The sequence below is a fragment of the Humulus lupulus genome, chromosome 5 (assembly GCF_963169125.1).
Source record: "Humulus lupulus chromosome 5, drHumLupu1.1, whole genome shotgun sequence".
In the NCBI taxonomy this organism is placed as follows: Eukaryota; Viridiplantae; Streptophyta; class Magnoliopsida; order Rosales; family Cannabaceae; genus Humulus; species Humulus lupulus.
The window spans coordinates 18,154,380-18,180,774 of record NC_084797.1 but is presented as its reverse complement, the minus strand read 5'-3'; the positions used below and the strand labels follow the sequence as shown (position 1 = coordinate 18,180,774).

The window sequence follows — 26,395 nt, the reverse complement described above, 5'->3', positions numbered from 1 at the left end:
CTTGTGGCGTGGTGTATTAAAAAGTCTTCAAACCGCCCAAACCACACCGTGCTCACCCCTAGAAAAATGTACCCCTACATGGACCCATAAAATGGCATCCATCTAGCCATAAAAATAGCTCCTAGCTTGCTAGGAATCCTTGCTTCACTCCAACATATCCAACCGTATCCGTGCCCATAAAATTTGGATCAAAACATAATTTTACATTCCAAAAGTAAAATTTATTAACAATGTCAAACCCTAAGTCAATTTAGTTTTATAAACCATTGTGCCTAATCATATGTTGTAAAGATTTAGTGGTTAGAGAAAGCGTACGTCAAGCTTGCTATGTTTTCAGCGCTATCAACACAAGCACAGCAAGTGAAAGTTAGAACATACCAATTACAACGGCAATATATACTAAAAATATCAATTTCGAAAGGTCGAGCATTTTCAAAAGAGAAAATTGTTAACACTGCCAGATAAATTTGTTTGAAAACAATGAGCTTTTAAGTTCCTGAATAGCACATCATTATTCATAAATGACCAATCATGTCTGAATAGAAACTTACTAAAATGAAGCATAACATCCACACTTAAAAAACCATAGTTACAATAGATCGCAATAGGCAACGTGCTCGTGATCCCATCTACAGTTTCATTTATAGTAATAACCTACATTCAATACACACTTCTAATTTCAATAATTGGAGAAACCAATTCACCTAGCCAGGTTTGGACGTTCACCAAGTAAGTTCACCTCCCTCTTCACAAACGTTGGCAAGGCAAATGCAGCTTTGTGCACCTATCAAACAGACGAGGCCATGTTTTACTCAGCAGTCATCTTAATTTCGCAATAGCCATTTTGTTCACAATAATTAAAACTTGAAGTGCGTGATTTTTTTTTCCAATGTAAAACCGAATAACCATATCAAGATCAGTTACTTAGTAAACATGCTAGCACACATTGCAGATAGCGTAAAGAACATTGGCAATGTTGAATCACAATACAGCAAAGTTAGATATCATTGCGTCTAATCCGTCATTAGTTGATATAAGCTGTATTACTCACCTCCGAATTGTAGAACTTGAGTTCTCTTTTGTGTTTGACAGCTCCTTCTAGCTTTTCAATAGGATTGACAGGATTCTTGAAATCAATAGGTGGCCCCTCCGTTTGACATATTAGAAAACCTATGACCCCACTGCATGCATGACAAGTAACTACAGGAGTGACTTCATGGTGATAACAATGCCAGATTCCACATATCTAAGCAAGAAATATTTTGATATACAAGGGAGTCTAGGTATCTAAAGTTACGCCAGAAACTTTCCATCACTGTTTAATAGTATAATTTGTATTAATACTAAAATATTATTGAGGATTTTATTATAAAAGAAATGATTAATGATTGAGGATATTATTATAAAAAGCTATACCTTGGGTATGTAGGAACACTCGTCCATGCATAATGAACTGAACCTTTAAACATTTCCCGGCAAACAGAAATCATGTCTTGAATAAGATGAGTATGGAGCCAGAAACTTTCCGCCATGTTGCAGAGAACACCACCAGGCCTCAATGCTTTAGCTATTGTCTCAAAAAATGGTCTCTCGACAAGCTCTTGAGCAGGACCTAAAACAGAGGGGATCTCAACTCATTTAGAAACTAATCCATTATCTAAAAAGTAAGAAATTAAAAATATATTTTTTGAAAGAATAATTTTCTTTCACAGCTCAGTAAGACAGCAAGCAAGGAGCTATGACAGTGTTCTGCATTCCTTTTGTAAATGTAGTGTGACCACGAGAGATAATCTAGGCCTAAGTTACAACATAAGCTGCTCAAATTTGAAAGCACATAAGACATCATTAAATTGAAAAGCTGTGCTCAACAAAGTAATTCAATTGTCACCATATGTTATCTGGGGGCAGATTATGACAAATTTTTTGGTAGACAAAGGTAATACAAATTAATATACACACATAGATAACAAACCATCTCAACCCAATGCAAATTCCAGATAAGTCCAAATGAAATGGAGATTGCATAATGGTGAGAAAAAAAAAATTGACGATAAATAATATATTATAAACAGAACAGAAACTTACCAACAGGGTCTGATGAATCAACTATAACGGCATCATATTTCCCTTCAGGTGCATCCCTCAAAAATTTAACAGCTGTCACGATAATAAAAAAAATCAGAACTCTAATCATTTAAGCCAATTTTAAGCCCATGTTTACTAATGTGAAACTGACTAAGAAAGTATTTATCATTCATGTGTTTAATGCACAATTATAAAACAAGTCAAAGAAATTTGGAAAAAGAATCGGAATTTGACTTTGTTTTCTACCTAATTGAAACAAATTAAAAAATTATTTACATATTATTTTGGCTAATAACATTGTTCTTAGATTGCTAATAGGTATTTAATTACTTAAAACGAAATCAGTTTGATACCATTCTCAACTTCTAATAGATATGTAAGCACAAAAAAAGAAATCAAATTCCTTCTCATTTCAATACAGATTGGTTAATATAATGACAACGGATTAAAGAAAAAACCTGCCCTAACATTATTTTAGAGTCAAGAGAAACAAAGTATTATGCTAATCATACCATCATCAATATGAAGATGGACACGAGGGTCCTCAAATCCAACAGCTAGCTCTGGAAAAAACTCCTTAGAGACCTAAAACAAGCAGAAACCAGAATAACTACAAATTAGTTGGAAGACTCAAAGACAGGAGCAAATCAATGCATGTAGGATATACTTGCATCACTACTCACATCAATAACCATCTTATCTATCTCACATATATCAATATGTTCAACAGAACTGTGACGACAAATTTCCCTAAGAACACCACCATCACCACCACCAACAACAAGAACCTGCACAGTGGAATTAAATGGCATTTAACAAAACATTAAAGGTTGAAAAACAGAAATCAATCATGAAAAAATGAAAGGCATTCTATCAAATGCAACATAAAAATCCTTAATCAATACACTTCACAAGTATTAGAGTTGTAAATACCGCATCTGCTATCAAAAAATGAAATTAGCTTATTGAAATAAATATCCAAAAATATTTTATTCAGTATCTGGAACAGGAAAAGTAAAAACATAATATTGCTAACTGAAGAGCTGGCACCAAAGCTATGACTAAAATTATTATAAACTAATGTTTTCAACCTTAATCCTTCAGAAATAGTTCAACCACTGAACAAAAAAAATGACTCTATTAACCTCGGATGAATGGGAATTTTAATTGCTAGATAATCATACAAGTAAATTCAACACTAATGGGAACATACTAGAATCAGCTGAAGAAAAAAAAATACTCCCAGGGCTTATGCAAGTTGTCCTAATGATGATCGAAAAAAAAAACAATCATCTTATAAAAGTAACCAAGGACAAACTTCAGCACTTGGGCTTATGCAAGTTGGTATATATTATCTGTATTTTTCTTGTGTGAAGACAAATGAAACCGTAAGGCACTGCCAAATGACAGAACAATATGCAACAAAATAAACCAAAACAGAGCTGTAGCATATACCAATATGTTATTAAAATTTCAGTGAATCAAAACCATGAGGATGAATGTAATTACAGTTTTGGGGGAGGGGATGGAACAAAGGGGAAGATGGGCAATCATCTCCTGGTAGGCACATTCATCTTTCTCTGTAAGCTGGATGATGCCATCAAGAACTAGCACTTTTCCATACGCTGAAGACTGAAAAACAATCCATTGGCCATCAATTATCAGAATACAAGGTCTTAAAAAGAAGAGTGGAATGGAGAAAACTTAAGCAGAACATAGTAACTCTGGAAGTTAAAGATGCCAAACCTCAAAAACCAAAACTTCTTGAAACTCTGACTTTCCTTTGAACAAAACACGTTCTACTTTCAGGGAATGAGCTTCTCCTGCTCAACAAGTAGAAATATAGAAAAAAAAAATTAAGAAAGGTACAACGAATAAATGCGAGAAGTATTGTGCAGCACACAAACGATTGCATAATAGCCAGTCCAAGTGGAAAGTCAAAAACAAAAGAGAAAAAAATACAAAGTGTGCATTTGGAGTGGGAAAAAATCAAGTATCTAGCCACATCAAATAACCAAATATATATTTATACAAGATTTTCTATAAAAACAAAAAAAAATATTCTAACAATAATATTTCATTTTCATTACTAAATACAATGTCAAAAGGAATTGATAGAAACGATCAAAGGAAAGGATGCAAAGATGTATGTGTGCAGGTAGTAGTGCTTACCAGGCCACATCGGATTGTTGAAATAAACAACTTTACCAAATTTGTCTGTAACAAAGAAAAATCAAGTGGGAGGATCAGTGATACCAACATACTTAGCTAACCAAGTCAATTGAATAATTTTACATAGCACTCATTGCATAAAGGAATAACAAGGTTAATTCAAATTTTCAGAACAACTAATGATGAAAAAGATAATAACGACCAGATTTAGATGCTGAGAACCACCCAGAGACAACAGTGGAATGGCATTTAGCTTCAAGTTCAGGGGCTGAAGCCTTAGCTTTTAAGCAGCAAGAAGGTATGTCCTTTTTTAAACCATTCCCATTACTCTCCTTCCCATCCATAGTCTTCTGGCATTCCAAACCTCTTCCTGCGTCGCCCGCCATAAACTATCTTTTTCTTATCTGGCTCCAGCCTCTAATAGTCAATATACACTGATAAGAATCTTCACAATATAAAGACGTCAACAATATTGTAACACAGAGACAACAAGTTTAGCTCATGATAATTATATTCCAGCAAATAGAATACAATAAAAATACTTTAATACATAATGACCCCCTAAAGCCTCATAGGAAAATAACAACATAATAACCAAGAAAAAACATGTAAACGCCGTACCAGAACCAACAACAGTGATGCTTTAAGCCAAAGGTCTCGAAATTTAACCACAACAGTCCAAATGTAAAATTTTCTATTTGATTTAGATAAATTCATTAACAAAACGAAGTTAATCAACTAAACCAAACCAAATAACAACATCCCTGCTAATCTGAATTTAACGCGTGAAGTAAAATACCCAAAAAAAATAATAAAAAAAAGATCACTTGTTTCTTATCCTTTAATTATGAAATACGCTTTTCCTAGACATTAATAAAATTAGATTTTTGGATTATTTATACAAAATATATATATATATTACACAATTACTCCAGTAAAACAGATCATATTTCTTCTTCCTATTTAGAAGAAAGTGCAGTGTAAAAAGTAAAACAACTTCCTAAATATATATAAACGGCACAATATTACCTCTCAACTTAAATACATACCCAAAAAAAATTGCAAAACATAACACATTTCTTGAAATTCTGTTTCTTTGGCCAGAAAGAGTTTAAAACAAGGTAGAGAGCAAAGCTAGTTTAGTCCCACTCCAAAAACAAATTATACAAAATTTCAAAACTTTCGTCTACAACTTCTATTCGGTGATCAAATACGGCTAGGGTTTAACGAAACAGTAAAGGTTCAAAAACAGACTAAGCCGAGAGACGTAAACATATTACACTGCAAACGCCGAAATTAGACATTTTGAAAACAGAAAACGCGGAAGAAGAATACCATAGGTACCAAAGAAATCACATTTACCGGTTGAACTTACAGAGTCGCAAAAATCACGTATAAGGAAGAGTAGGAACCCATTAATGATAATAAAAAAATAAAAAAACACGCATAAACCTATAGATATTTAAAAACATAGAGGAAAAACTTGCCTGGCTTTAATAGCAAAGCGATAAAGATTTCTGGTCTTCGAGAAGAGTAAGCGGGAAAGAGAAGAGTTTCTTGAGAGAGAGAGAGAAAAAAAAAGAAACAGTCTTTCTCTGTTTAATAACTTTCAAGCTTGGTTTGGACGAAAATGGCGTCGAAGGGATTGTGTATTTATAAGAGAAATAATCTGATTTTTTTTTAAGACAAATAATTATAAATACATTTAAAAGAAAAAGTCTATAAAGTAAAAACAAATTTATTTTATCTTTTATACAAAATAATTATAAATAAGTTTAGAAGTGAAATTCCTTTTATGACTACATTTTTGCCTACCACCACAGAAAAAATATATATTAAAGATACGTAGAATATTTATAATAGTTAACAATTTTTTCGTTAATCATATAAATAAACAAATTGAAAATCTCAATCGTAATAAATATATTGGGCCGATGTGGGACCAATTACCTCATCACAAAGTATTGATTTCTATGTAGTGGGTACTATTTTGAATGGTGTGACCAATTACTATTTTGAACTGTGAAAAGCTCTGCCACACTGTGGACATGATTTGATGGACGGAACAAATAAATGGAATATTAATTTAAATTCTACACTGGGCAATAGCTCTTACTTAAGCATACTTCTATTTTCAGTAGGTAGAGATATCGTAATCCAAATATTTTATGGGATGCTTTAATTTATAATTATCATTTTATATTTTTGCAAAGTATCATTTTGTTATTTTTATTTTTAATAATATTTATATGATATTTTATATTTTAAAATTATACATATTTGACACCAAATACTCAGATTTAATAGATAAAATTCTGTCAATATAATCAAACTGTCATGAGTTATATATAATTAAGTAATTAAATTTAAATTTGGAACTTACGTAATTAACATGAGTTTGATTAAATTGCTAAAATTTTATTAATTAAATTTGAGTTTAGAGTACTAAATATGTACGATTTTAAAATACAGGGTACCATATGAGCATTATTGGAAACAGAGACACCAAAATGATACTTTGCAAAAATACAGAATACCAAATAATTACCTACCCTAATTATAATAGTAAAATATATGCACGCTCGTAACTAATTATTTGAATTATATTTTTGTTATTATAATTATTCAAAACTTATCAAACAAATGAAATGTCAATGTACATTATCATAAAAAAAAAATTAATTATAATTTTTTAACTTATCAAACACTAAGATGACCCTTCCTGTAAGAGAAAAAAATAGTGTCTCTATTATAGAATTGCCCATTAATTTAAAGGGTCCAATAGTTTCTAATTTGAAAAAAAAAATGGGATATTAATTTAAAATTTTAGATTCCAAAATGATTGGAAATTAAATGGGATGTTAATTAAATGTAATTTCTAAGTGTTATATTATTTTATATAATATAATGTTAGATTAATTTGTCACGACGTATTGTAACATATTATTGATTGTTACAAAATTGGGCACATGTGTGTATCCAAATATAATATATTTTGGAGTAACAAATTTATAACTCTAAAATATTACTCAATAATGTGTAGATTGAGAGTTGCACATTTGTGTTTGAATTTCATAGAGTCATTGTGTAATACAACTAGTAAAGACATGTTTTTAATTCTTATTAGGTGTATGGAGGTTACAGAATCATGTGCAAAGAGATTGGGACGTTTTTTTTTTATTTTAAACTGAAAAACTGGACGCTAAAACAGGCTGGTGGCTGCAGCCTGGGAGTCAATAGCCAGTGGCTATGGCCAACATGTCACAGGCCGCAGCCAGAGATGCTGACATCCAACTCTATTTTTTCAATTTTTTTCCAATTTGAACAGTTCTAACATCTCAAGTAAATCTTAAATTTTCATTTTAATTTCATAAACATCTAATTAAACATTGGTAACAGCCATGAGGATTGTTGGAATTTGAAATTCAAATGGTATCTCAAAACTCTACAAATAGGATTTTAATACTCACTTGCAAGACACACCATTTTTTATCCACAAAGCACTTGACTGGAAAATATATCATAGAGATTTGATAATTTCATAGAGTTATTTCCTTGAGAAAACCCTTAGTGCTTAGTGTAAATCCTAAAATTGGCAAATTTTATAGAAATATCATTTTATTTAAAAGATGATTTTAAATTCCTTTTATTGTGTTTTTCGAAAATAACTATTTTGTATTAATTTGTAAGGTTTACAAATATTGTATCACAATATGTTTATAAAATGAATTTGTATCTTGGTTTTATTAAGAAAATATTATGTGATTACTAAAGTTTATTTCTAGAATATTTGTCTTTTGATTTTCGTGCTGCTCAATGTAATAAACTCTAGGAAATACAATCTTTGAAGTAATTAATTGTTATTTCTATCTTGAGAAATTTGATCTGACACAGGTATTAGCTGTCCCCGTAAAATCTGTATCTGCCAGATCAGAATGATCTAAAAACGGCAAATCTTCATTAATCAAGAATATCTTCAAATATTATTTCTTTTATTAGGAGATTCTTTCTCAGTCTTTCTAAGCACGAAATTGTCTCTATAAATAGGCTTCTAGGGCATTGAGAAAAAATGAACTCTTTGGTACATAGTTTGTGATTGAATTGTAATATTTGTGAGAGTTCATATTTTGTATTTACGTGATCTTGTAGCAAAATGAGTGTTTAGTTTTGTGGTGATTTTATACCACTTTCATGAGTGAATACATGTTGTAATTTGAACACAATTTTTATAGTATTCGGGAGAAGAGTTTTACAAGTCTTGCATCGGGAGGATGCAAGCACTCGCTGACCATTGAAGGTAGTTCAAGTGGTTGAGCGTTTCAATCAAAGTCAGATTAGTGAATAGAAGTACAACAAAGTTGCGGCAAATCTCAAGAGGGAGTCTTGTTTTGTTTAAGTCAATATTTTGTACTTGTGATCATTTATTAATTAGTTTTATTCTCTGGACATGGCCCCTAGAAGTAGGTTATCCGAAATGGTTTTTCTGAACCTTGTAAAAATTCGTTGTGTTCTTTATTGTTTTTGCACTATATTTTTATTGTGTTTCAGTTTTTGTCGTGACAAGTTCATATTCTGTCTCGACAGATCTGAAATCTGTTTCAACATTCAATTATCATTCTGCACCTTAATTAATTTACTTGATTTAATTAATTTGGTAATTATTAAAATAAAATTTCACTTAGAGAATAGAATGAGATAAGCTTTTGGACAAATGTTTTGAATCTTGTTCAAGTTGGTGATCCCTACTACTCTACACTTTGGTTGTGTGAGAGTTTGTGTTCTTTCTATTGTTCCTACTTCATTTTTTTGTTTTTCTTGTTCTTTACATCTTTTTGTTTTATTTTTTTCTTAGTTTATATATTTGTATTATTCATGTTTTCCTACTACTTCTCAAATTTATTTATTTGTAATTTTAGTAATTAAGTTTGTAAATCTATTTTAGTAAACACTTTATTTATTGTATTTCTTGTTTAGAGTTGTATAATGATTTCTATTCTTTCTGGTGAATTCAGTAATGATAAGCACTCATATAGTATTTTACGAATAGTTTAGGGCACATGTTATGTCCAAGTAAATGAAATGGAGAATTACGTTAAAAAAAATAGAGAATACATAAAAGAAAAGAAAAAGAATAATGTAAATCGCACATACAATTTATACTAAAATAAAAGTTTTTTCAATGAAACATATTTTTTTTAAGACGAGTCTACTTGAATAAAATGATGTACCATTACTAAAAAAAATAGAAATATTATTTTAAATTTTATAAAAAGTTTAGTGTGTATTTTTTAATAAACTTTTAAAGATTTTAATAACAAATAATTAATCAAATATTTTTATATATTCCATCCATTTAAAGTTTTAGAATATTTGGGAGACGTACGTCGCATGCCATGGGGAGAAACTTAAACCCTCATCACTAGTTAGATTTGAGTTCCTTCTCAAGGCCACACGCCCTCTGCCTAAGGTAGGACAGTCTATGTAGGTAGAGCATTCGCACACCCCCATGGTTAGAGGGTTTGCGAATGTTGGCCTCAGAGTAGGAGGATGACAACTCGATATATTCAATATTAGATGAACCTTCAGAACACCGCCTAGATGTCATGGGCTAGCTAAGGCTCAAGGACGTATGTGCGTAAGGATAACCTTATATCTACAACATGAGTGTGATGGATATAAGAAAAGGACCTAGGCGTATGTACTTGAAGGGCCATAAGAAAAGAGAATAGCAACCTCAAAAGAATGGGTGCATTTCAGCCAATGACCCTACCCCTTATAAAACAGAAAGGAAACATGCATATCATTGGAGGAAGAATGCATACCTAGGTGTGTATGAATGGATCTGCAGATGAGCGAGGACAGACTTTTGGGGGCGTAAAGAAGGGTTGAGCGACAAGCGAGGGCGGGTCCTTAGCAGCAAGAGAACGCGCTAGTGCCACTACAATGCAAACCTGATATGAGAATAAATAAGCAAAAAAAATGAGGGAATGAATAAATGAAAAGGGGAGAAAATTACTATAAGAATTCTTGTATGGAAGATAGAACCTTGGAGCTCCTAGATATATATTGAAGGAAAGAGCACTAAGCTAAATAGGTGTTGGTGTGAAGAAGTGGGTTCAAGAGATGGGGTATTTATAAGGAAAATCAAGATTTTCTAGCCATTGAATCAAATTTGTATGGATGGTGGAGATCATGAGCCTTGGTAATCTTGGGATCCGCGATGGGCAATGATTGGCCCCATCTCATCTTAAGGTCAAAGTAGGATCACAACCAAAATTGGGTGGTTTTTTTGTGTCTCATTATGAATTACAAAGAAACACACCACCAAGCCCAATTTTGTGTTTCCTCATTTATTTTAAGATATCATTCAAAAGGTGAGCCTTTTATGCCCCTTCAAGGAACATGAAGAATAAACGTTGTTCATCTCACGCAAAGGATATATGAAAGAGTCTACGAACACACTTAAAAGAATGTTCATAGACTCGGGGGAAAGTGTGAATACGGGAAATTGTCCCTTTGAGCACCCCACACCAAGTCACAAGGATATACCTCCATATGAGAAGGTCTCTTATGAAACACCCTAAGAATTATCTCCCAAGACGTTAAGGTTCCTTGGGAATAATGAATGACTTGTCCACCCGCCGAGGCACAAGGGCCTCGCATCAACCGCCCACGCGCAAGGTCGAATCCCATCTGCCTCGATCGCCTAGCCAATCCGCGGAAGCACAAGGGCCTCGCATAGCGAGGCCTTCCTCGACCCCTCACGCGCAAGGTTGAATCCCATCTGCCTCGACCGCCTAGTCAATCCACTGAGGCATAAGGGCCTCGCATAACGAGGCCTTCCTCGACCACCCATGCGCAAGGGCCTTGTGCCGCCTGTCTCGATCGCCTAGCCAATCCACCGAGGCACAAGGGCCTCATATAACGAGACCTGCCTCGATTGCCCATGCGCAAGGCCAGGTGCTGCTTGCCTCGACCGCCCAGCCGATCTGCCGAGGCACTAGGGCCTCGCATAGTGAGGCTCACCTTGCTAAGGGGACATAATCATCATTATGCAAGGACCCTTACCTTGTGCTTAAGGGTCGCTGCAAAACTGCACGCCTCGCCAGCCCGAAGGTACGCAAAAGGCGTATTGCCTCCTCATATACGACCCGTGCCTCGCCAAAGAGGTCCTACTTATCCCCCTAGAGCAATGGCCACTAGTGGGGCACCTCTTCATCGAGTCTTCTAATAAAACATTTCCCACACATAGTGAAATATAAGGAGGCTTGAAGAAGATATGCATCTTAGAGGTGTAAGAAGAACCATTAGGTACGAGGCACGTGTAAGGGTACAGGGTGCACGACCCCGAGGACGAAGAATGCATGAATCTGACATCTTTACCTGAAAATTTATGGAGGTACGAATTCGTACGAGACGTGGGGGCATGACCTGTATGCCTCTGACCGTGTACCAACGTCGACACCATAACCCTCTGCACCACTACGCCTTGTACCACTACCCTGACCATGTACCTACGTACAATCTTGTCCCCTGGGACCACCTTGTATCAGGGGTCATTAGAGCTCATCTATAAATAGGCTTCAACCCCTCAAATGAAGGGGTTGGAAAATTCTTGTAATGTCAGACTATTCTAAGAGCAATATACGAGTTTTTATTCTACGGTTCTCCTGCGATCTTCTTTCAAATTTCTGTAAGTTCTTTTGCGTTCAGAAGACATTGATTAAGTCTTTGAGTTTTCCATCCATATTTCATTGATGAGTGTCTACCATCAACACTTGGTTCAAGTGTTAAATGATAGAGTACTTATTTCTATAATTAAGTTCACATAAATATCATTTACAAGGAACTTAGTAGGAGTTAAGGATAAAATACCAATGAGGGGTAAAAGGATAATTTTCACCCGTCTCATTAGTAGATCATCTATAGAGGATTGAATGACGGTTATGGTTAGAACAATGGATAACATATTCACATTTGGCGTAAAGCGTTCTATGAATTCAAGAGTACAATTCTGAGTCTATAGTGGAGTCACGAGGAATTAATAAGGTAGTGGGATTACTTTTTATAAATAAACTCACGGTAACTTATTGGACCTTGAGTTCATGGATCCATGGTCCTCATGTCATCTCTTATAAAAATGAACCTGTTGACTTGCGTTTTGGTCAAGGACACTAAGTCAATGTATATGATAGAATAAGAATTAAATGATTCGAAATCACATAAACGACACTAAGAATTTTATTGTGGTTTGGCCCCAAGAGTTGGTAATGACCTACATCCACTTGCTATTTTATTATTAAAAAAAATCTCAAACTCAAGATCAAGAAGAAACAAGGTTCAACTAATTTTCTTAAGCTGAGAAAAGAATACAATTAGAAGGGTTTTGTATGTAAAGTGCGTACAAAATAAATCTCTAGCTTTTTCTCCTACAAAATGAACTCCCTATTTATAGAGAGTCTTAGTGGGATATGTGCCCTTATAAACAAATCTAGGCCCTACACATGTAGGTGTGGGATTAGTACATTCAGTTACAGATTTAAATAATACAAGAATAATACAATTTAAATATCATTTACATAAATATCTTAGGATATTTGTTGGTATCTCGTGAAATCAAGATCGTTGGGTAAAAGTGACTTGCTCTTACACTCCGAGCAGCTTCATAGGATAGGCATGCACCATCATCGAGCAGGTTACTTGAACTTTGCTAAATAAGCTTTTATATTTTGATGTAGCCCTCTTGAGAATCTACTCCTTCCATCCACCTCTCTAAATTATATGCGGTGAAATGTCACGTCATCAAGTCAAAATTGGGTTAAACATTTTCCCCTAAGTTTATCCTAGGGCGACTAGCACTGGATAAACATCCAATGTTCGACCAAGTAATTATCTAGTCACCTTCTAAATATTACTTTATAGCTCATAACTTTGCTTTTACAGACAATGATCACGCCTCCTTGAATACACAATTGACGGCTTTTGGGTTTCCTAGGCGTCTGACATGCTTTCTTACTCTGCCATCATTGCACATTTTCAGCGAAAAACGAGGTGCCTTTTTACCTAACCACACGCATGACATCACCTCACTCTAGAAACTCATGATGAAATTTCTAGGATGATGTCACCTGCTCGCACCCAAGTCGTTGCCTATAAATAGGTCTTCCCATTACCTTTCTCTCTTTACACTTTCAAATTTTCCAAGCTTTCTCTTTCTCTGAAATCCTCTCAAACTCGTGACTTTGCTCTTCATTTCCTTTTCCAAAACTCCCTTTTTCTCCCAGTCTTCCAACCAAATCTTCATCACAGTAAGTTTGTAACTTCATTTTTTGTGTTTGCACGACTCTTGGTTACTTGTCGCATAGTTTCCATGCACTTTATGAAGATTTATTACATATGTATTCTTGATGTTCTTGATTTTTACATAAAATACTTGGCTATTTTCTTGAAAAAAAATGTTGATTTTCTAGGAAAATGATTTTAGGTCTCGGGTTACCCTTGATCGTGTTGTTGGCATCAAGATGATTTTTTGCAAACTCATAGAAGTACTGTTTGCTTTCCTAAAAAAGTTTGGTGAGCAAGGTTTTCGCGAAAAACTTCTTAACTGCTTGTTAGAACCACACTAGTTTCTACTCGAGTGTAGAATCTTGTTTCTAGAATAGGTCACACTTAGTTAGGCACACACACAGGCTGGTCAAATAACTCACCTCCCCTTTGATTTTTACCAGATGTATGCATGGGATCACTGGGGGAGTGATTACTCTATTGACCTGGACTTGCTACAAGCACTGGTCGATGAAGGGGAATGGAGTCGACCAAATATTGACCTCAACTGTGATATTTTGGAACCATCTCATGAATCTGGTCAGCACTCTCATTATGATTTTAATTTTGTTCCAGATCTGGAATATTGTGGGATGATTGAGGAATTAGAATGAGGAATAAGGAAATTCCTTCCAAACAATTGGACTTTTATTGTACATCCTGACTCTATTGATCCAATCTCAGTCGGAATTCTGACCAGTGGAAGGGCAACGAGCAGGTCTTCATTTGTTGAAGAGGCCATAACTATTGCTTTCTGTTCTCCAGATATGGCTTGGATCAAGCAAATGAATAGACAAGCATCGGTTGTGAATCCTAAGGTTTCAAGGTACGCAACAAGTGGGCAAAATGTTGAGCAACCCATCCAACAACAACAACCCAAACAACTTGAAAGAGAGCAGCCCGAACAATAAGAACAACAACAAGGGCAACTGTAAGCACTACCCCAAGATGTGCATTTTGATGAGATTGAATTTGATGACGAGTAGATAATCGACGTCATAAGACTCATCGCGAAAAGAAAAGTCCACTTGAGGAGGCAAGTTAAGTGGTATGTGGCTTTGGTCAGTACCCCCAATGATATGGACTTGGGGGTGGGGGTGTAGATTTAGTTCTTCCTCAACCCGACCAGCGGACGCACAATCTTGGTGGTGCGTATAGTGTCTGGTCGAGGTATAATATTCAAGCAACCGCCACTCATCCATCCTTATTTTAGGAGCGTCGCAGATTACTTCAACGCCACTCCTTTCCAAATAACACCAAATGGATTCTCAATGCTTTAAACATTGTTTATCCTCTATCGCAATCAAGGATGGGCTGCTCCTACTCCTCATGAGGTCCATTACTTATTCAACTTGAAGTTGAACCCAGGCCACAAGGGTACTGGGTTCTTCTACTTCTATCATGGGGACAAGACCAGGGATTTCCTGACTAAGCCCATGTTTAGGAGCAACGTGGGAAGTTATAATAAGGAATATTTTCTAACAACTTCCCTGGTCGCAGACAATTGAGCTTTTCAGCAAGCAGGTAATTATTTATTCTGCTAGGTCACTTCCTTCATTTTCCTTTTGTTTCATTGGAATCATTCTTTTGTTGCGTGTTAGGGCCATGGGATAGACCCATTCCAACTGTGGACATGGACACGTGAGCAGTGGTTTTAGACCAGCTTCCCTTTAAAGCAAAGAATTGTAGATTGCTCGTAACCTACGAGAACCTGAGGAGAGTTGGTCTGCTCGATACCCATCAGGCCAATGAAGAAGGCGTTGCTGGTGTATGAACTGCTGAGATTGTTGTTGATGAGGAACTGGGGCATTCCGACTGGCCTCATGTGGTCCCTATCCATCAGAGGAGGCCAACAGGAATCAGCATAAGGGAGCAAGGTGATGCTCCTCACCCCTGAGCCCCAGCACCTCCCATTGACAAGGGAAAAGGCAAGAAGGTGCTGGAAGTGGAGGAGGACGAGCCCACGTCCTCTGATGATGATGAGGGATTCCACATAATATACTTGTTCCTTTTTGTTGTGTGTGTATGTTGTATTCGTAGGCTATTTTGAAAAATCTTTCGTGTCATATAACTTCTTGTTTATATATTTTTGTATTCTGATACACTTGCATTTTTTTACCAGAACCATGTCTGATTTAGATATGTTCAATCTCTATGCTTCTCCTCCATCTCTGACCAAAAAGATTACTAAGAGAAAGGTAGCCCCGGGGGTCGGTTTGAGCAAGTCAGCAACAAAGCAGCAGCAGAGTGATCCCCTTGCTTGTAGATCTCCCGCTGCTTCTCCGGCAGCACCTTCCAGCCAACCAGTAGCCAATCTTCCTGCTGCCGCTCCTGAGCAGGCCACTCCATCCACTGCTCGAGAGTCTTCATCAGCTCAGCAAGCCATTCCTTCCCCTGCCTATGGAATGGACCCCCTTGTAGACAAGAATGAACGAGTAGAGGAAAATTTGAAGACAACTGCTCACTTTATCTCCTCCCGGGTCTAGACCCTTGTTCAACACCCGACGAGTGTTGATGCAGTCTTCAAGCATCGAAACTTGTCGGTCGACTCCAGCCTTGGACGAGCACTGTCTGAGATCCTTTCAATAAGTTGCTCTTTATATGTCTCTCAATTTTTCTCCCAAGTCTTTTACTCGTTTACTTATTTTATGTGTTTGGTCTCGTATTTCTTTGTTTATGTAGGGTGTTATTACTCTCACCAACACCCACACCGAAGTAGTTAAACCTGAGGAGGCCTTGAGAAAATTGCGGGACACCGTGAAACATTTTAAGGACAACCATACTCTTCAGTTCCAAGCTACTCGGGACTTGCAGAAGAATCTTGAGAGTAAGAACACTGAGAACGATAATATGAGCCAAGTGATCAAGGTGCTTGAGGTCGGTGGAAAAACTCAAGCACCAGCTGGAGGAGCTTGAGGAGAAGAGGGGTGGCCTCGACGTTCATGTCAAAGAGCTCGAGGAACAGCAGCTCAAGTCGGCGGAGGAGATGAGGCAGCTCTAAGAGAAGAGTTCTGTAATGATCCAAATTTCCTAATAAGGTTTGGGACCTTGATTAGGAGCCCGGGAGGACCATAATTGATTTCTTATGCCATTAAATGATTATATGCAAGATTATGTGAGTTATATTATTATATGATGATAAATGCATGCATATGTGTCCATTTTTCATTATAAGGGAATTTTGGTAATTTGGCCCATTGAGGGCATATTTGTACATTTTCATGCATGTCAGTGATTTTTGAATAAGGTACATTATAATGTGGATTTGTTCGAGCTTTTTGGCATGAGACGATCTTTGAATGCAAGTTAGCGTTTTAGGGGCTCGGGGTGAGTCTCGGGGCAATTTGATGATTAATACATTTTTGGGAATTAAGGGGTAATGGGATATGATTTATCATCATTTAAGAATATTGGGAATAACAGGAATTGGAGGACGTTAATTATGATTAACGGGATTAGAGGAGAAAGGACGGTTTTACCCTTGGTAGCCTTAAGAGGGAATTAAATGACCTAGGGGCATTTTGGTCTTTTGACCAAGGGTTATATCAACTTTAGAAAGCTGAGGATTAGAGAAACCAAAACAGAGCCTCTTTCTTCTTCCCGATCATCACTTCTCCTTCCTTTTTCCTTTGAGTTTTTGAAGCCCCAATTGAGATTCAAGCTAGGGAACCAAGCCTTGAGGGTCTAGGGTTATGTTCTACCATTGAAGAGGGTGTAGTTCTAAGCTTGAGGTAAGTTTTCAACCATGGAAAACTCTGGTTTTACTCTGTTTTCTTATTGAGTTTCAGTTGGAATTTTGAAGTTGATAGTGAGAATTCAATGGAGTTTTTGGCAAATATTGATTGGGTTATGATGCATGAGACTTGTATGTTGGGTATTTGGGTTCATTTGTGAGTTTGGTTGAAGTTTAGAATCAGTTTGTGAAGCTTAGAATTGGAGAACACGAAGGAGGAAAAACCAGGGTTGAAATACCCTGGTTGTAGTGTTATATTATTTTATATTATAATATAATGTTTTAGATTAAATAAATGTGACAAAGAGTGTCACATTTTGTAACATATCCTAGAGAGTTACAATATTTAGATATATGAGATATATCCAAATATGTAACATATTTGGTTTTACAAATTTGTAACTTCCAAATATCACCCATTATTGTGTAGATTTGTTGTTACACAATATTGAGATGAATTTCTTAAAGACATATGAGAAATGGCTGATAGATATGTGATTTAAACTCTCATATTGTGTGTGGAAGTTACAAAATCAAGTGGGAATAAATTTACAACGTTTTGGAAAATTGGAAAAATTGGTTGCTGGAAAATGACTAAGGGCCACGGCGCCTGAAACAGGCACCGCGACCTAAGTAGCATATTTACACTGAGGGTTGCGGCGCCTGTTTGTCAGGCTGTGGCCCAAGTAGCTGGCAGCATTTTCCAATTTCGGTTTTTATCCAATTTTGAATGTTACCAACAGCCAAGTAACTCCTAAATCTCTATTTTAATTCCATAAAACATCCAATTAATCATTGGTAACAGCCATGGGGTTGGTGGAATTTGAAATTCAAAGGGTGTCTCAAAACTCTATAAATAGGAGCCTAATGCTCACTTGTAAGACACGACATTTCTATCCATTAGAGCACTTGGCTAGAAACACCTTGAGGCTTGATAATTCCATAAAACAGTTCCTATAATCTATGGAAGATCCCTTAGTGCTTTAGTTAGGGGGAAATAACATTTTGGACAAAGGTTTCAAACCTTGTTCAAGTTGGTGATCCCCAATACTCTTCACTTTGGCAGTGTGAGTGAGAGTTGTTTTTATTTAGTTTATTTGTTCTTTCTTTCTATTCTATTTCTCTTCATCTTCATATTCTTCTCTTTTGTTTATTTGTATTTCTTATTTTGAGTTGTAATCTTCTTTTCTTTATTTCAAACACTTTTACTTTACTTGTAATATTTTGCTTTAATTTGTATTTTTCACTATTCTATTCTTCTTCTCTTCTTCTTGTTCTTTAGTTTATTTGTATTTTCAGTTATAGAGTTGTAACCTTATTCAATCAATCTATATTTATTTGTAATATATTGTCTAGAGTTGTAATATTATTATCAATTTCCATTGAGGCAAAATAATTTTTCCTAACATTCAAAAGTTTACCCATTTTTGTTTCAATGGAAGGTGAGACCATCAAGATTATGAATCAAGACCTAGTGAGATTTGATAGGTTTGATGGGTCCAATTTCACTAGAAGGCAAGACAAGGTGAGGTTTCTTTTAACCACTCTCAAAATCGCCTACATTCTAGAATCCACTCTAGAACCTCTCCCAACACCATTCGACAAAGACACTCCCGAGGTGGTGGAGAAAAGAAGGAAGAGGGAGGAGGACAATCTCCTTTGTAGGAGTCATATCCTCAATGCCCTTTCCGATAGGCTCTATGACCTCTAGACCGAGACCAAATCGGCAAAGGAGATATGGGATGCACTTGAAACAAAATTCAAGGCGGAAGAGGAAGGTACCAAAAAAATTTTGATATCGAAATTTTTTGGTAATAAACCCATGCTTCCTCAAATACATGAATTGAAAATTATTTTTAACAAATTGAAAGTGCTAAAGATTGAGCTTCTCGAGGCCTTTCAAGTTGGTGCTATAATGGCTAAATTACCACCAACTTGGAAGAGCTATAGGAAAAGAATCCTTCATAAAAATGAGGATTATTCTTTGGAGGAAATCCAAAAACATATTCGAATCGAAGAGGAATTAATATGTAGAGATAAACTTGTGGAGGGGTCTAATGAAGAGACTTCCAAAGCAAATGCGGTGTCACAACCAAATCATCCCAAAAACAGAGGGAAAAAGGGTAATGAGAAACCTTTGGGTCCAAAAACCAACCCAAACAAGTTTAAGGGCGAGAAAGGTCCTTGCTTTGTGTGTGGGAAAAAGGTTCACTATGCTAGAGAGTGTAGGCATAGAAAAGTGTAACGACCCAACTATTCTAGACTTTTGACCATTAATGACTGCTATACTAATCTTAAGAAAACGTACATATGAAATAACCATAACTTTATTTAAAAACTGTAAAGTAAAGGTTAAATACATAAAAATTCATTTAAGATATGGGATCCCATTGTTTTGAAAACAAAACATAACTTAAATAAATTGGTTACAAAATTAAGTGCGGAAAAATAATACATAGAAATCATAACTAAAAGACTTAAAAACTTCCTCCTCGAATCGAACACGCAATCCACCGATTCCATCCTGCCTTAATACACATCCTCAAACTGCCAAGAATCTTTCTGCCACCATAACTATTTCCTGCACATATAAACATAAAGAAATGAGCCTAATGCCCAGCAAGGAAAAACTACTAACCACATAAACATACACATAAAATCATATCATAACATATGCTAAAAACATATCATAACATATACTATATAAGACTATACTAATAATGACCATTATGACATGTGATAAACCATCTACGTCCCCTGTCTAATATTTGAGGTAGGTTAGATCACATGGTAGGCTTATGATAACCCATCTACGTCCCTTGTCTAATATCTGAGGTAGGGTAAATCATAACCATGAAACATAAGAAAACATAACATAACATACTATAGCATAAACTTATCATAACATATCAACATAACACTATTTTCCTTACCAAAAATACCGGGATATGAGAACAGTTTTGGGACTTTGGAACACTCCTAAAAACCATAAATGGAAGGGTCAGTATACTAAAGAGAATGATATGAAAAGAATGGAAGAACTATACCATTAAGAATATACTTACCAAAAACCTTATGTTCAAGAACTTAGATTTCCTATCCAAGAATAAAGTCAGGGGCTGAGTAGAAATCTATAAGAACTTGAAGAAAATAATACCAAATGAACTAGAGTTTCGGAATACCTTGAATGCTTTATGACCAATCTAAACCTTGAACCGAAATGTGTTATAAACCTTACTTCCCAAGTGTTTGGTAAGCTTAAAAATGATTAAGTTTATAATCCCCAACCCAAGTGTTTACACTCTCACAATAACCTAGCAACTTGCAGCCTCTGAACTTAGCTTGATGAATGAATGAAAAATGCTTGGTGCTAGGTCCTATTTATAGAGTTCTAGGAATAAAAATCTTCTAATTATAATCCAAATTTCAATTTAAATTTAAAATAGAATCCTAAGGAATAAAAATCTTCTCCAAATTTAAATTCAAATTTAAAATAGAATCCTAAAGAATAAAAATCTTCTAATTATAATCCAAATTTAAATTCAAATTTAAAATAGAATCCTAAGTAATAAAAATCTTCTAACTTTCTAAATCCCGTAACTCTAAACTAACCTACATTAAAATCAATATAGCTGGAGCTGTAGGACTCTGATTTAGAATATCTTTATACCGTTAGAAAGCTAATTAAATTATCTACAACTTTTTAGAAATACTATTTTTCGAAATTCATAACATAACTAGGTCAAAAATAGGTCGGAAGTTACAGTACCCTAAAGTTACGGAAAGTCTATCTAATTATCTAAATTACAAATAAATAAAATTGTGAGTATAAATATCTAAATAAATATCATGCTCCTAACAGATTCTGGTGAAGACTAAGTCTTATATTTCCCTTATTAAAATAATGACTCCTTAATAATCATGCATATGATAAGTGTCATAATCCTATTGGCTCTATCTAAACCTTAGGTTATAGTAATCATCATATTAATAACCAGCAATATTAATCAAACCTTATGTTATAATTAATATTCTTAAACTATAGGTTAAACTTATAAAATCCATAACTATTGCTAGGAGTTTCCAACTAAGTCCCGGCTTGAACCAAAATCCACAGTAATGAACATACTATAACTAATACTAGCTATTACTACTACTACTACTATCTAACTAGCTAAGTAAATTCTAGGACTCTACAAAAAGACCAACAAGGACCTAAGGTGAACGCAACTCAAGAGGAAAACATAGTTGCTACCCTTAGTGAGGTGAATGCGGTCCAATATAAGGTGAAAGGGTGGTGGTATGATACATGTGCCACCGTCCATATCATCTATAACAAATCATTGTTCAAGACCTTTGAAGAGTCAAAGGGCAACCATGAGATTCAAATGGGCAATGAGGGCAAATCCAAGGTACTTGGCAAAGGTACCATTGAAGTCTTTTTCACCTCCGGCAAGAAAGTTACATTAGTGAATGTACTTTATGTTCCCGAAATGAGTAGAAACTTGGTAAGTGGTGATTTGCTTGGCAAGCCCGGCATTAAATCCGCTTTTGAGTCCGGTAAACTTATACTTACCAAATCAAATGTATTTTTGGGAAAGGGGTACTCTTGTGAGGGTATGGTTAAATTGTGCACCAATGATGTAACATTCAATGTTATCAATAAAATGTTAATTCTGCCTATATTGTTGAGTATGATTCTTTATATTTTTGGCATCTTAGACTATCGCATATAGGCTTTTCAACCATGAAAAGAGTAGTAAAATGTGGAATGATTGCATGCAATATTAACAACTATGGTAAATGTGAAACATGTGTTAAGGCAAAAATGATTAAGAAACCATTTCCTAGTGTAGAAAGATCATCTAATTTACTAGATTTAATTCATAGTGATCTTTGTGAATTAAATGGTGTTTTAACTAGAGGTGGTAAAAGATATTTTCTTACTTTTGTAGATGATTTTAGTAGATATACCTATGTGTTTATTTTAAAGCATAAAGATGAAACTTTTGATGCTTTTAAACTATATAAATTAGAAGTTGAAAATCAACTAAATAAAAAGATTAAGGTGCTAAGAAGTGATAGAGGAGGAGAGTACTTCTCTAATGAATTCAATATATTTTGTGAAGAAAATGGTATAATTCATGAGTGCACCGCACCTTATACACCACAACACAATGGTGTTGCTGAAAGGAAAAATAGGACTTATCTAGAGATGATAAATTCTATGTTGGTGTTTTCTAAGTTGGATTTCAACTTATGGGGTGAAGCGTTATTAACCGCTTGTCACATTCAAAATTGGATTCCGATGAAGAAAAATGAGATATCTCCTTATGAGTTATGGAAAGGAAGAAAACCCAACATAGGATACTTCAAAGTGTGGGGGTGTCTTGCATATTGTAAGAAAAACGAACCTAATAGAACAAAGTTAGGTTCGAAAGCCATAAAGTGTGCTTTTGTTGGTTATGCCAACAATAGTAAAGCTTATAGGCTATTAGACTTAGAGTCTAATATTGTGATTGAATCTAGAGAAGTTGAATTCTTTGAGAACATGTTATGTGACAACAAAGCTTCAACTTCTCTAAAGGAGAATTTGGTATATGAGAACAATTCTCAAGCTTCTACATCCAAAATTGATTCTTAAGAGGAGAATTCTCAAAAGAATGTAAAGCAACCCTTTGAACTTAGAAGAAGTCAAAGGCTAAAAAATAATGAGAAAAGTCTAGTAGTGGATGAGATTGATTCTCAACGAATTTCATTCTACATGGTAGAAGGAAATAAAGAGGAAGTCAATAGGAAAATTTCTATTCTACTTCTCGTTGAGGATGACCCTAAGACTTATAGAGAAGTTATGCAATCAAGAGATAATGCATTTTAGAAAAAAGCCATCAATGATGAGATGGATTCAATTCTTTCCAACAACACTTGGGAATTAGCAGACCTCCCACCGGGGTCTAAGCCAATTGGGTGTAAGTGGGTATTTAGGAGAAAATACCACACTGATGGCATTATCCAAACCTTTAAGGCTAGATTAGTAGATAAAGGTTTTAGGCAAAAAGAGGGTATCGATTATTTCGATACCTATGCACCTATTGCAAGAACAACTTCTATAAGAATTTTGTTCGCTTTAGCTTCTATACACAACTTGTATGTTCATCAAATGGATGTCAAAACGACATTCCTTAATGGTGACCTCAATGAGGAGGTCTATATGGAACAACCCGAAGGGTTTGTACTACCAAAATATTAACATAAAGTTTGTAGACTTGTAAAATCCTTATATGGATTGAAACAAGCTCCTAAGCAATGGCATGAGAAATTTGATCAAGCCATCACGTCTAATGGGTTTAGACATAACAATGGAGACAAGTGTTTGTATTCCAAAACTTGTAAGGGATATGTGATCATTGTTTGCTTATATGTGGATGACATGCTTATTCTAAGTGATAGCATGAAAGGGATAGAAGAAACGAAGAGGTTTCTATCATTAACCTTCAAGATGAAATATCTTGGAGAAGTTGATACCATACTTGGTATCAAAGTAAAGAAACATTAGGGGGTTTTGCGTTAGGGCAAGCCCACTATGTTGAGAAAGTATTGAACAAATTTAACCTTCTCAAGGTTAAAGAATCCAATACTCTATTCGATCATAGTGTAAAACTAGAGAAGAATGAAGGAAGAGCGGTGGCTCAATTGGAGTACGCTAGTGCTATAGGGAGTCTAATGTATGCTGCCCAATGTACTAGACCTGATATAGCATTTGCGGTGAGTAAACTTAGTAGGTTTACAAGTAATCCAAGTGTGGATCACTGGAAGGCGATTGGAAGAGTCCTAGGTTATCTCAAGAAAACCAAAGGTCTAAGCCTTCATTACTCCAAATTTCCTTCAATCTTAGAAGGATATGTAGATGCAAGATGGATATCCAATCTTGGGGACAATTTTTCCACAACTAGTTGGGTATTTACACTTGGTGGGGGTGCAATTTCTTAGGGTTCCAAGAAACAAACCTGTATATCTCATTCCACTATGGAAGCAGAGTTTATAGCTCTAGCTGCTACCGGCAAAGAGGCCGAATGGTTAAGGGATCTGTTGATAGAGATACCCCTAATCAAAGAGAATGTATCCACTATATCGATACATAGTGATAGCCAAGCTACATTGGCTAGAGCATATAGCAGAGTGTATAATGGGAAGTCCAGACACATTAGTCTAAGACATGGATATGTAAGAGAATTGATTCAAAGAGGAGTCATCTCAATATCCTATGTGAGAACAAGTGAAAATCTGGTGGATCCCTTCACTAAGCCACTAACGAGGGATCTAGTGGCTACATCATCTCGAGGGATGGGACTTAAACTCCCTAAAGAGATTCATGATTGATGGCAACCTATCTTAACACTAGTTATTCAACTAGTGTTAGGTTCAATAGGTAACAACAAGTCAGTCAAGTGAATATTAGTTATACTCAAAGAAAGTCCCATCTGAGATGTTGAGTACTTGTGAGTTACCAAGTTGAGGGTTAAAGCCGAAAGGTTTTTTAATAGAATTCAGTCTTGTGAAGACAAGTATTTTTGGTAACAAAATACTGTAAGAATTCTACCTATATGGACCTAGGGGTGGTTCCACCTCTCAATAGAATGGGAGTATCCTCAAGAACGTCCATGACTGGAAAGTGCACATGGCCATTAAAGGTGCAGAGCGAGACATAGAGGTCTCAAGTGAACATCGCAAAGGTGAGTATGTTATCACCGATTTTTCAAAATGAAAAGATGGTTCAATGCCTAGTGCAACCAAATTTTTGACAAATTTTGTGATAATTACACTATAGTAAAGTTCAAGTTGAAAAACACTTTGCTTTATGCATTAATGCAATGACTCCTATAAGAGAGAGTTCTTATTTAATCAAGTGGGGGATTGGTTATATTTTAAAAATATAATGATCGATTAAATAAGTGTTACAACAGATAACTATTTAATCTAGCAGGGCAAAGTTATATTATTTTATAATATAATGTAATATTATTGTAACGACCCAAAATCACTAATATGGCTTAAGAGCCTTTTTTTTTTTTTGATCGAGAAAGAAAATTCATTGATCAACCAACCAATTACAACCAAAAAGGCAGGAGAAATAACTCCCCCTCAACTACAAACTAGAGTAAAAATTGAAGCATCAATTTCTCCCTAAGATTTAATTTTTTACGGTTATGACTAAACTTATGCACTCTAGCTTTAACAGAGTCTCTAATAAGACCAAAAACATACTCCACAACATAACAACTACTCTCCTGCCAGCATCTATTTCTATTGATCCAAATGAAGTAAATTGTAGCTGCCAAGGCTGCTGAAACCACCTTGGATAAACTGTCTTTCCTGGGCACACTAAGCCAGCAGCACCAATCCTGGTAGTTCGCTGGCCACACTAAGTCTCCTAACCAATTGGAAATCAATTGATGAAGTCTCTTCGAAAACAAGCAGTAAAAGAACAAATGAGAATGACTCTCCAAGGCAGCCTCACACACCGGACAGTTGGGAGAGTTAATAGGGATATGACAGTGAATCAGATGATCTCTGGTAAGAAGTTTTTGATGAGCAGCCAACCACAGAATGAAGCGATGTTTAGGTTGAGATAGGCTGCACCAAACAGTTTTCAAACCAGAAAAGGGAATACCAGAGGAGAAATGATTATGCAGAACGCCCAGATTGAGTTTCCCTTTTGAGACAGCTGAATCTAAATCTGTTTCATTCAAACTCTTGCTCATTTTAACTAATTTTTTCCAATACCAACTTGTATCATGTTGTAGCTCATACTCCCAAATCAGACCACCTTTCAAGTATACACAGTTCACCCATTTTACCCAAAGGCTATCTTGCTTTGAAGAGATAGCCCATATGTACCTAGCCAAATTAATCTTATTCCAAAGGGAACTCTCTTTGAAACCAAGCCCACCATGAGATTTAGGACTACAAACTAGAGCCCAAGAAGCTAGGTGAAATTTGCTTCTAACACTATTGCCACCCCATAAGTAATTTCCGCACAAGGAATCAATTTCACTGATTACTTTTTGAGGAAGCAGGAAA

At 35.4% G+C, this 26,395-nt stretch overlaps 1 protein-coding gene across 4 annotated transcripts; it reads right to left on the bottom strand.

Annotated features, from left to right (window-relative positions):
- Positions 1-429: 429 nt before the first annotated feature.
- On the bottom strand, positions 430-5,908 carry LOC133834566 (spermine synthase-like). Of its 4 annotated transcripts, none has more exons than XM_062264219.1 (11): positions 5,745-5,908; positions 4,457-4,691; positions 4,258-4,302; positions 3,832-3,908; positions 3,595-3,717; positions 2,769-2,873; positions 2,598-2,670; positions 2,086-2,157; positions 1,417-1,612; positions 1,052-1,181; positions 430-784 (listed from the first exon to the last, which is right to left on the bottom strand). In XM_062264219.1, exons 2-11 carry the CDS (start codon positions 4,641-4,643, stop codon positions 701-703), a joined length of 1,092 nt encoding a protein of 363 aa, XP_062120203.1. In that variant the 5' UTR covers positions 4,644-4,691; positions 5,745-5,908; the 3' UTR covers positions 430-700. The 4 variants fall into 4 exon arrangements, with proteins under 4 accessions (XP_062120203.1, XP_062120201.1, XP_062120202.1 ...); XM_062264217.1 differs by having other exon boundaries at positions 4,457-4,702; positions 5,745-5,907; XM_062264218.1 differs by having other exon boundaries at positions 4,457-4,674; positions 5,745-5,907.
- Positions 5,909-26,395: the final 20,487 nt, after the last annotated feature.

Bases quoted from the DNA above. Each gene is read 5' to 3' on its own strand.
- LOC133834566 (XM_062264219.1), bottom strand. From the start codon at position 4,643: ATGGCGGGCGACGCAGGAAGAGGTTTGGAATGCCAGAAGACTATGGAT. The intron at 1,613-2,085 runs GTAAGTTTCTGT...CCTCTGTTTTAG, and splicing joins TGATTCATCAGACCCTGTTG to GTCCTGCTCAAGAGCTTGTC. The intron at 1,182-1,416 runs GTATAGCTTTTT...TCATGCATGCAG, and splicing joins AGTGTTCCTACATACCCAAG to TGGGGTCATAGGTTTTCTAA.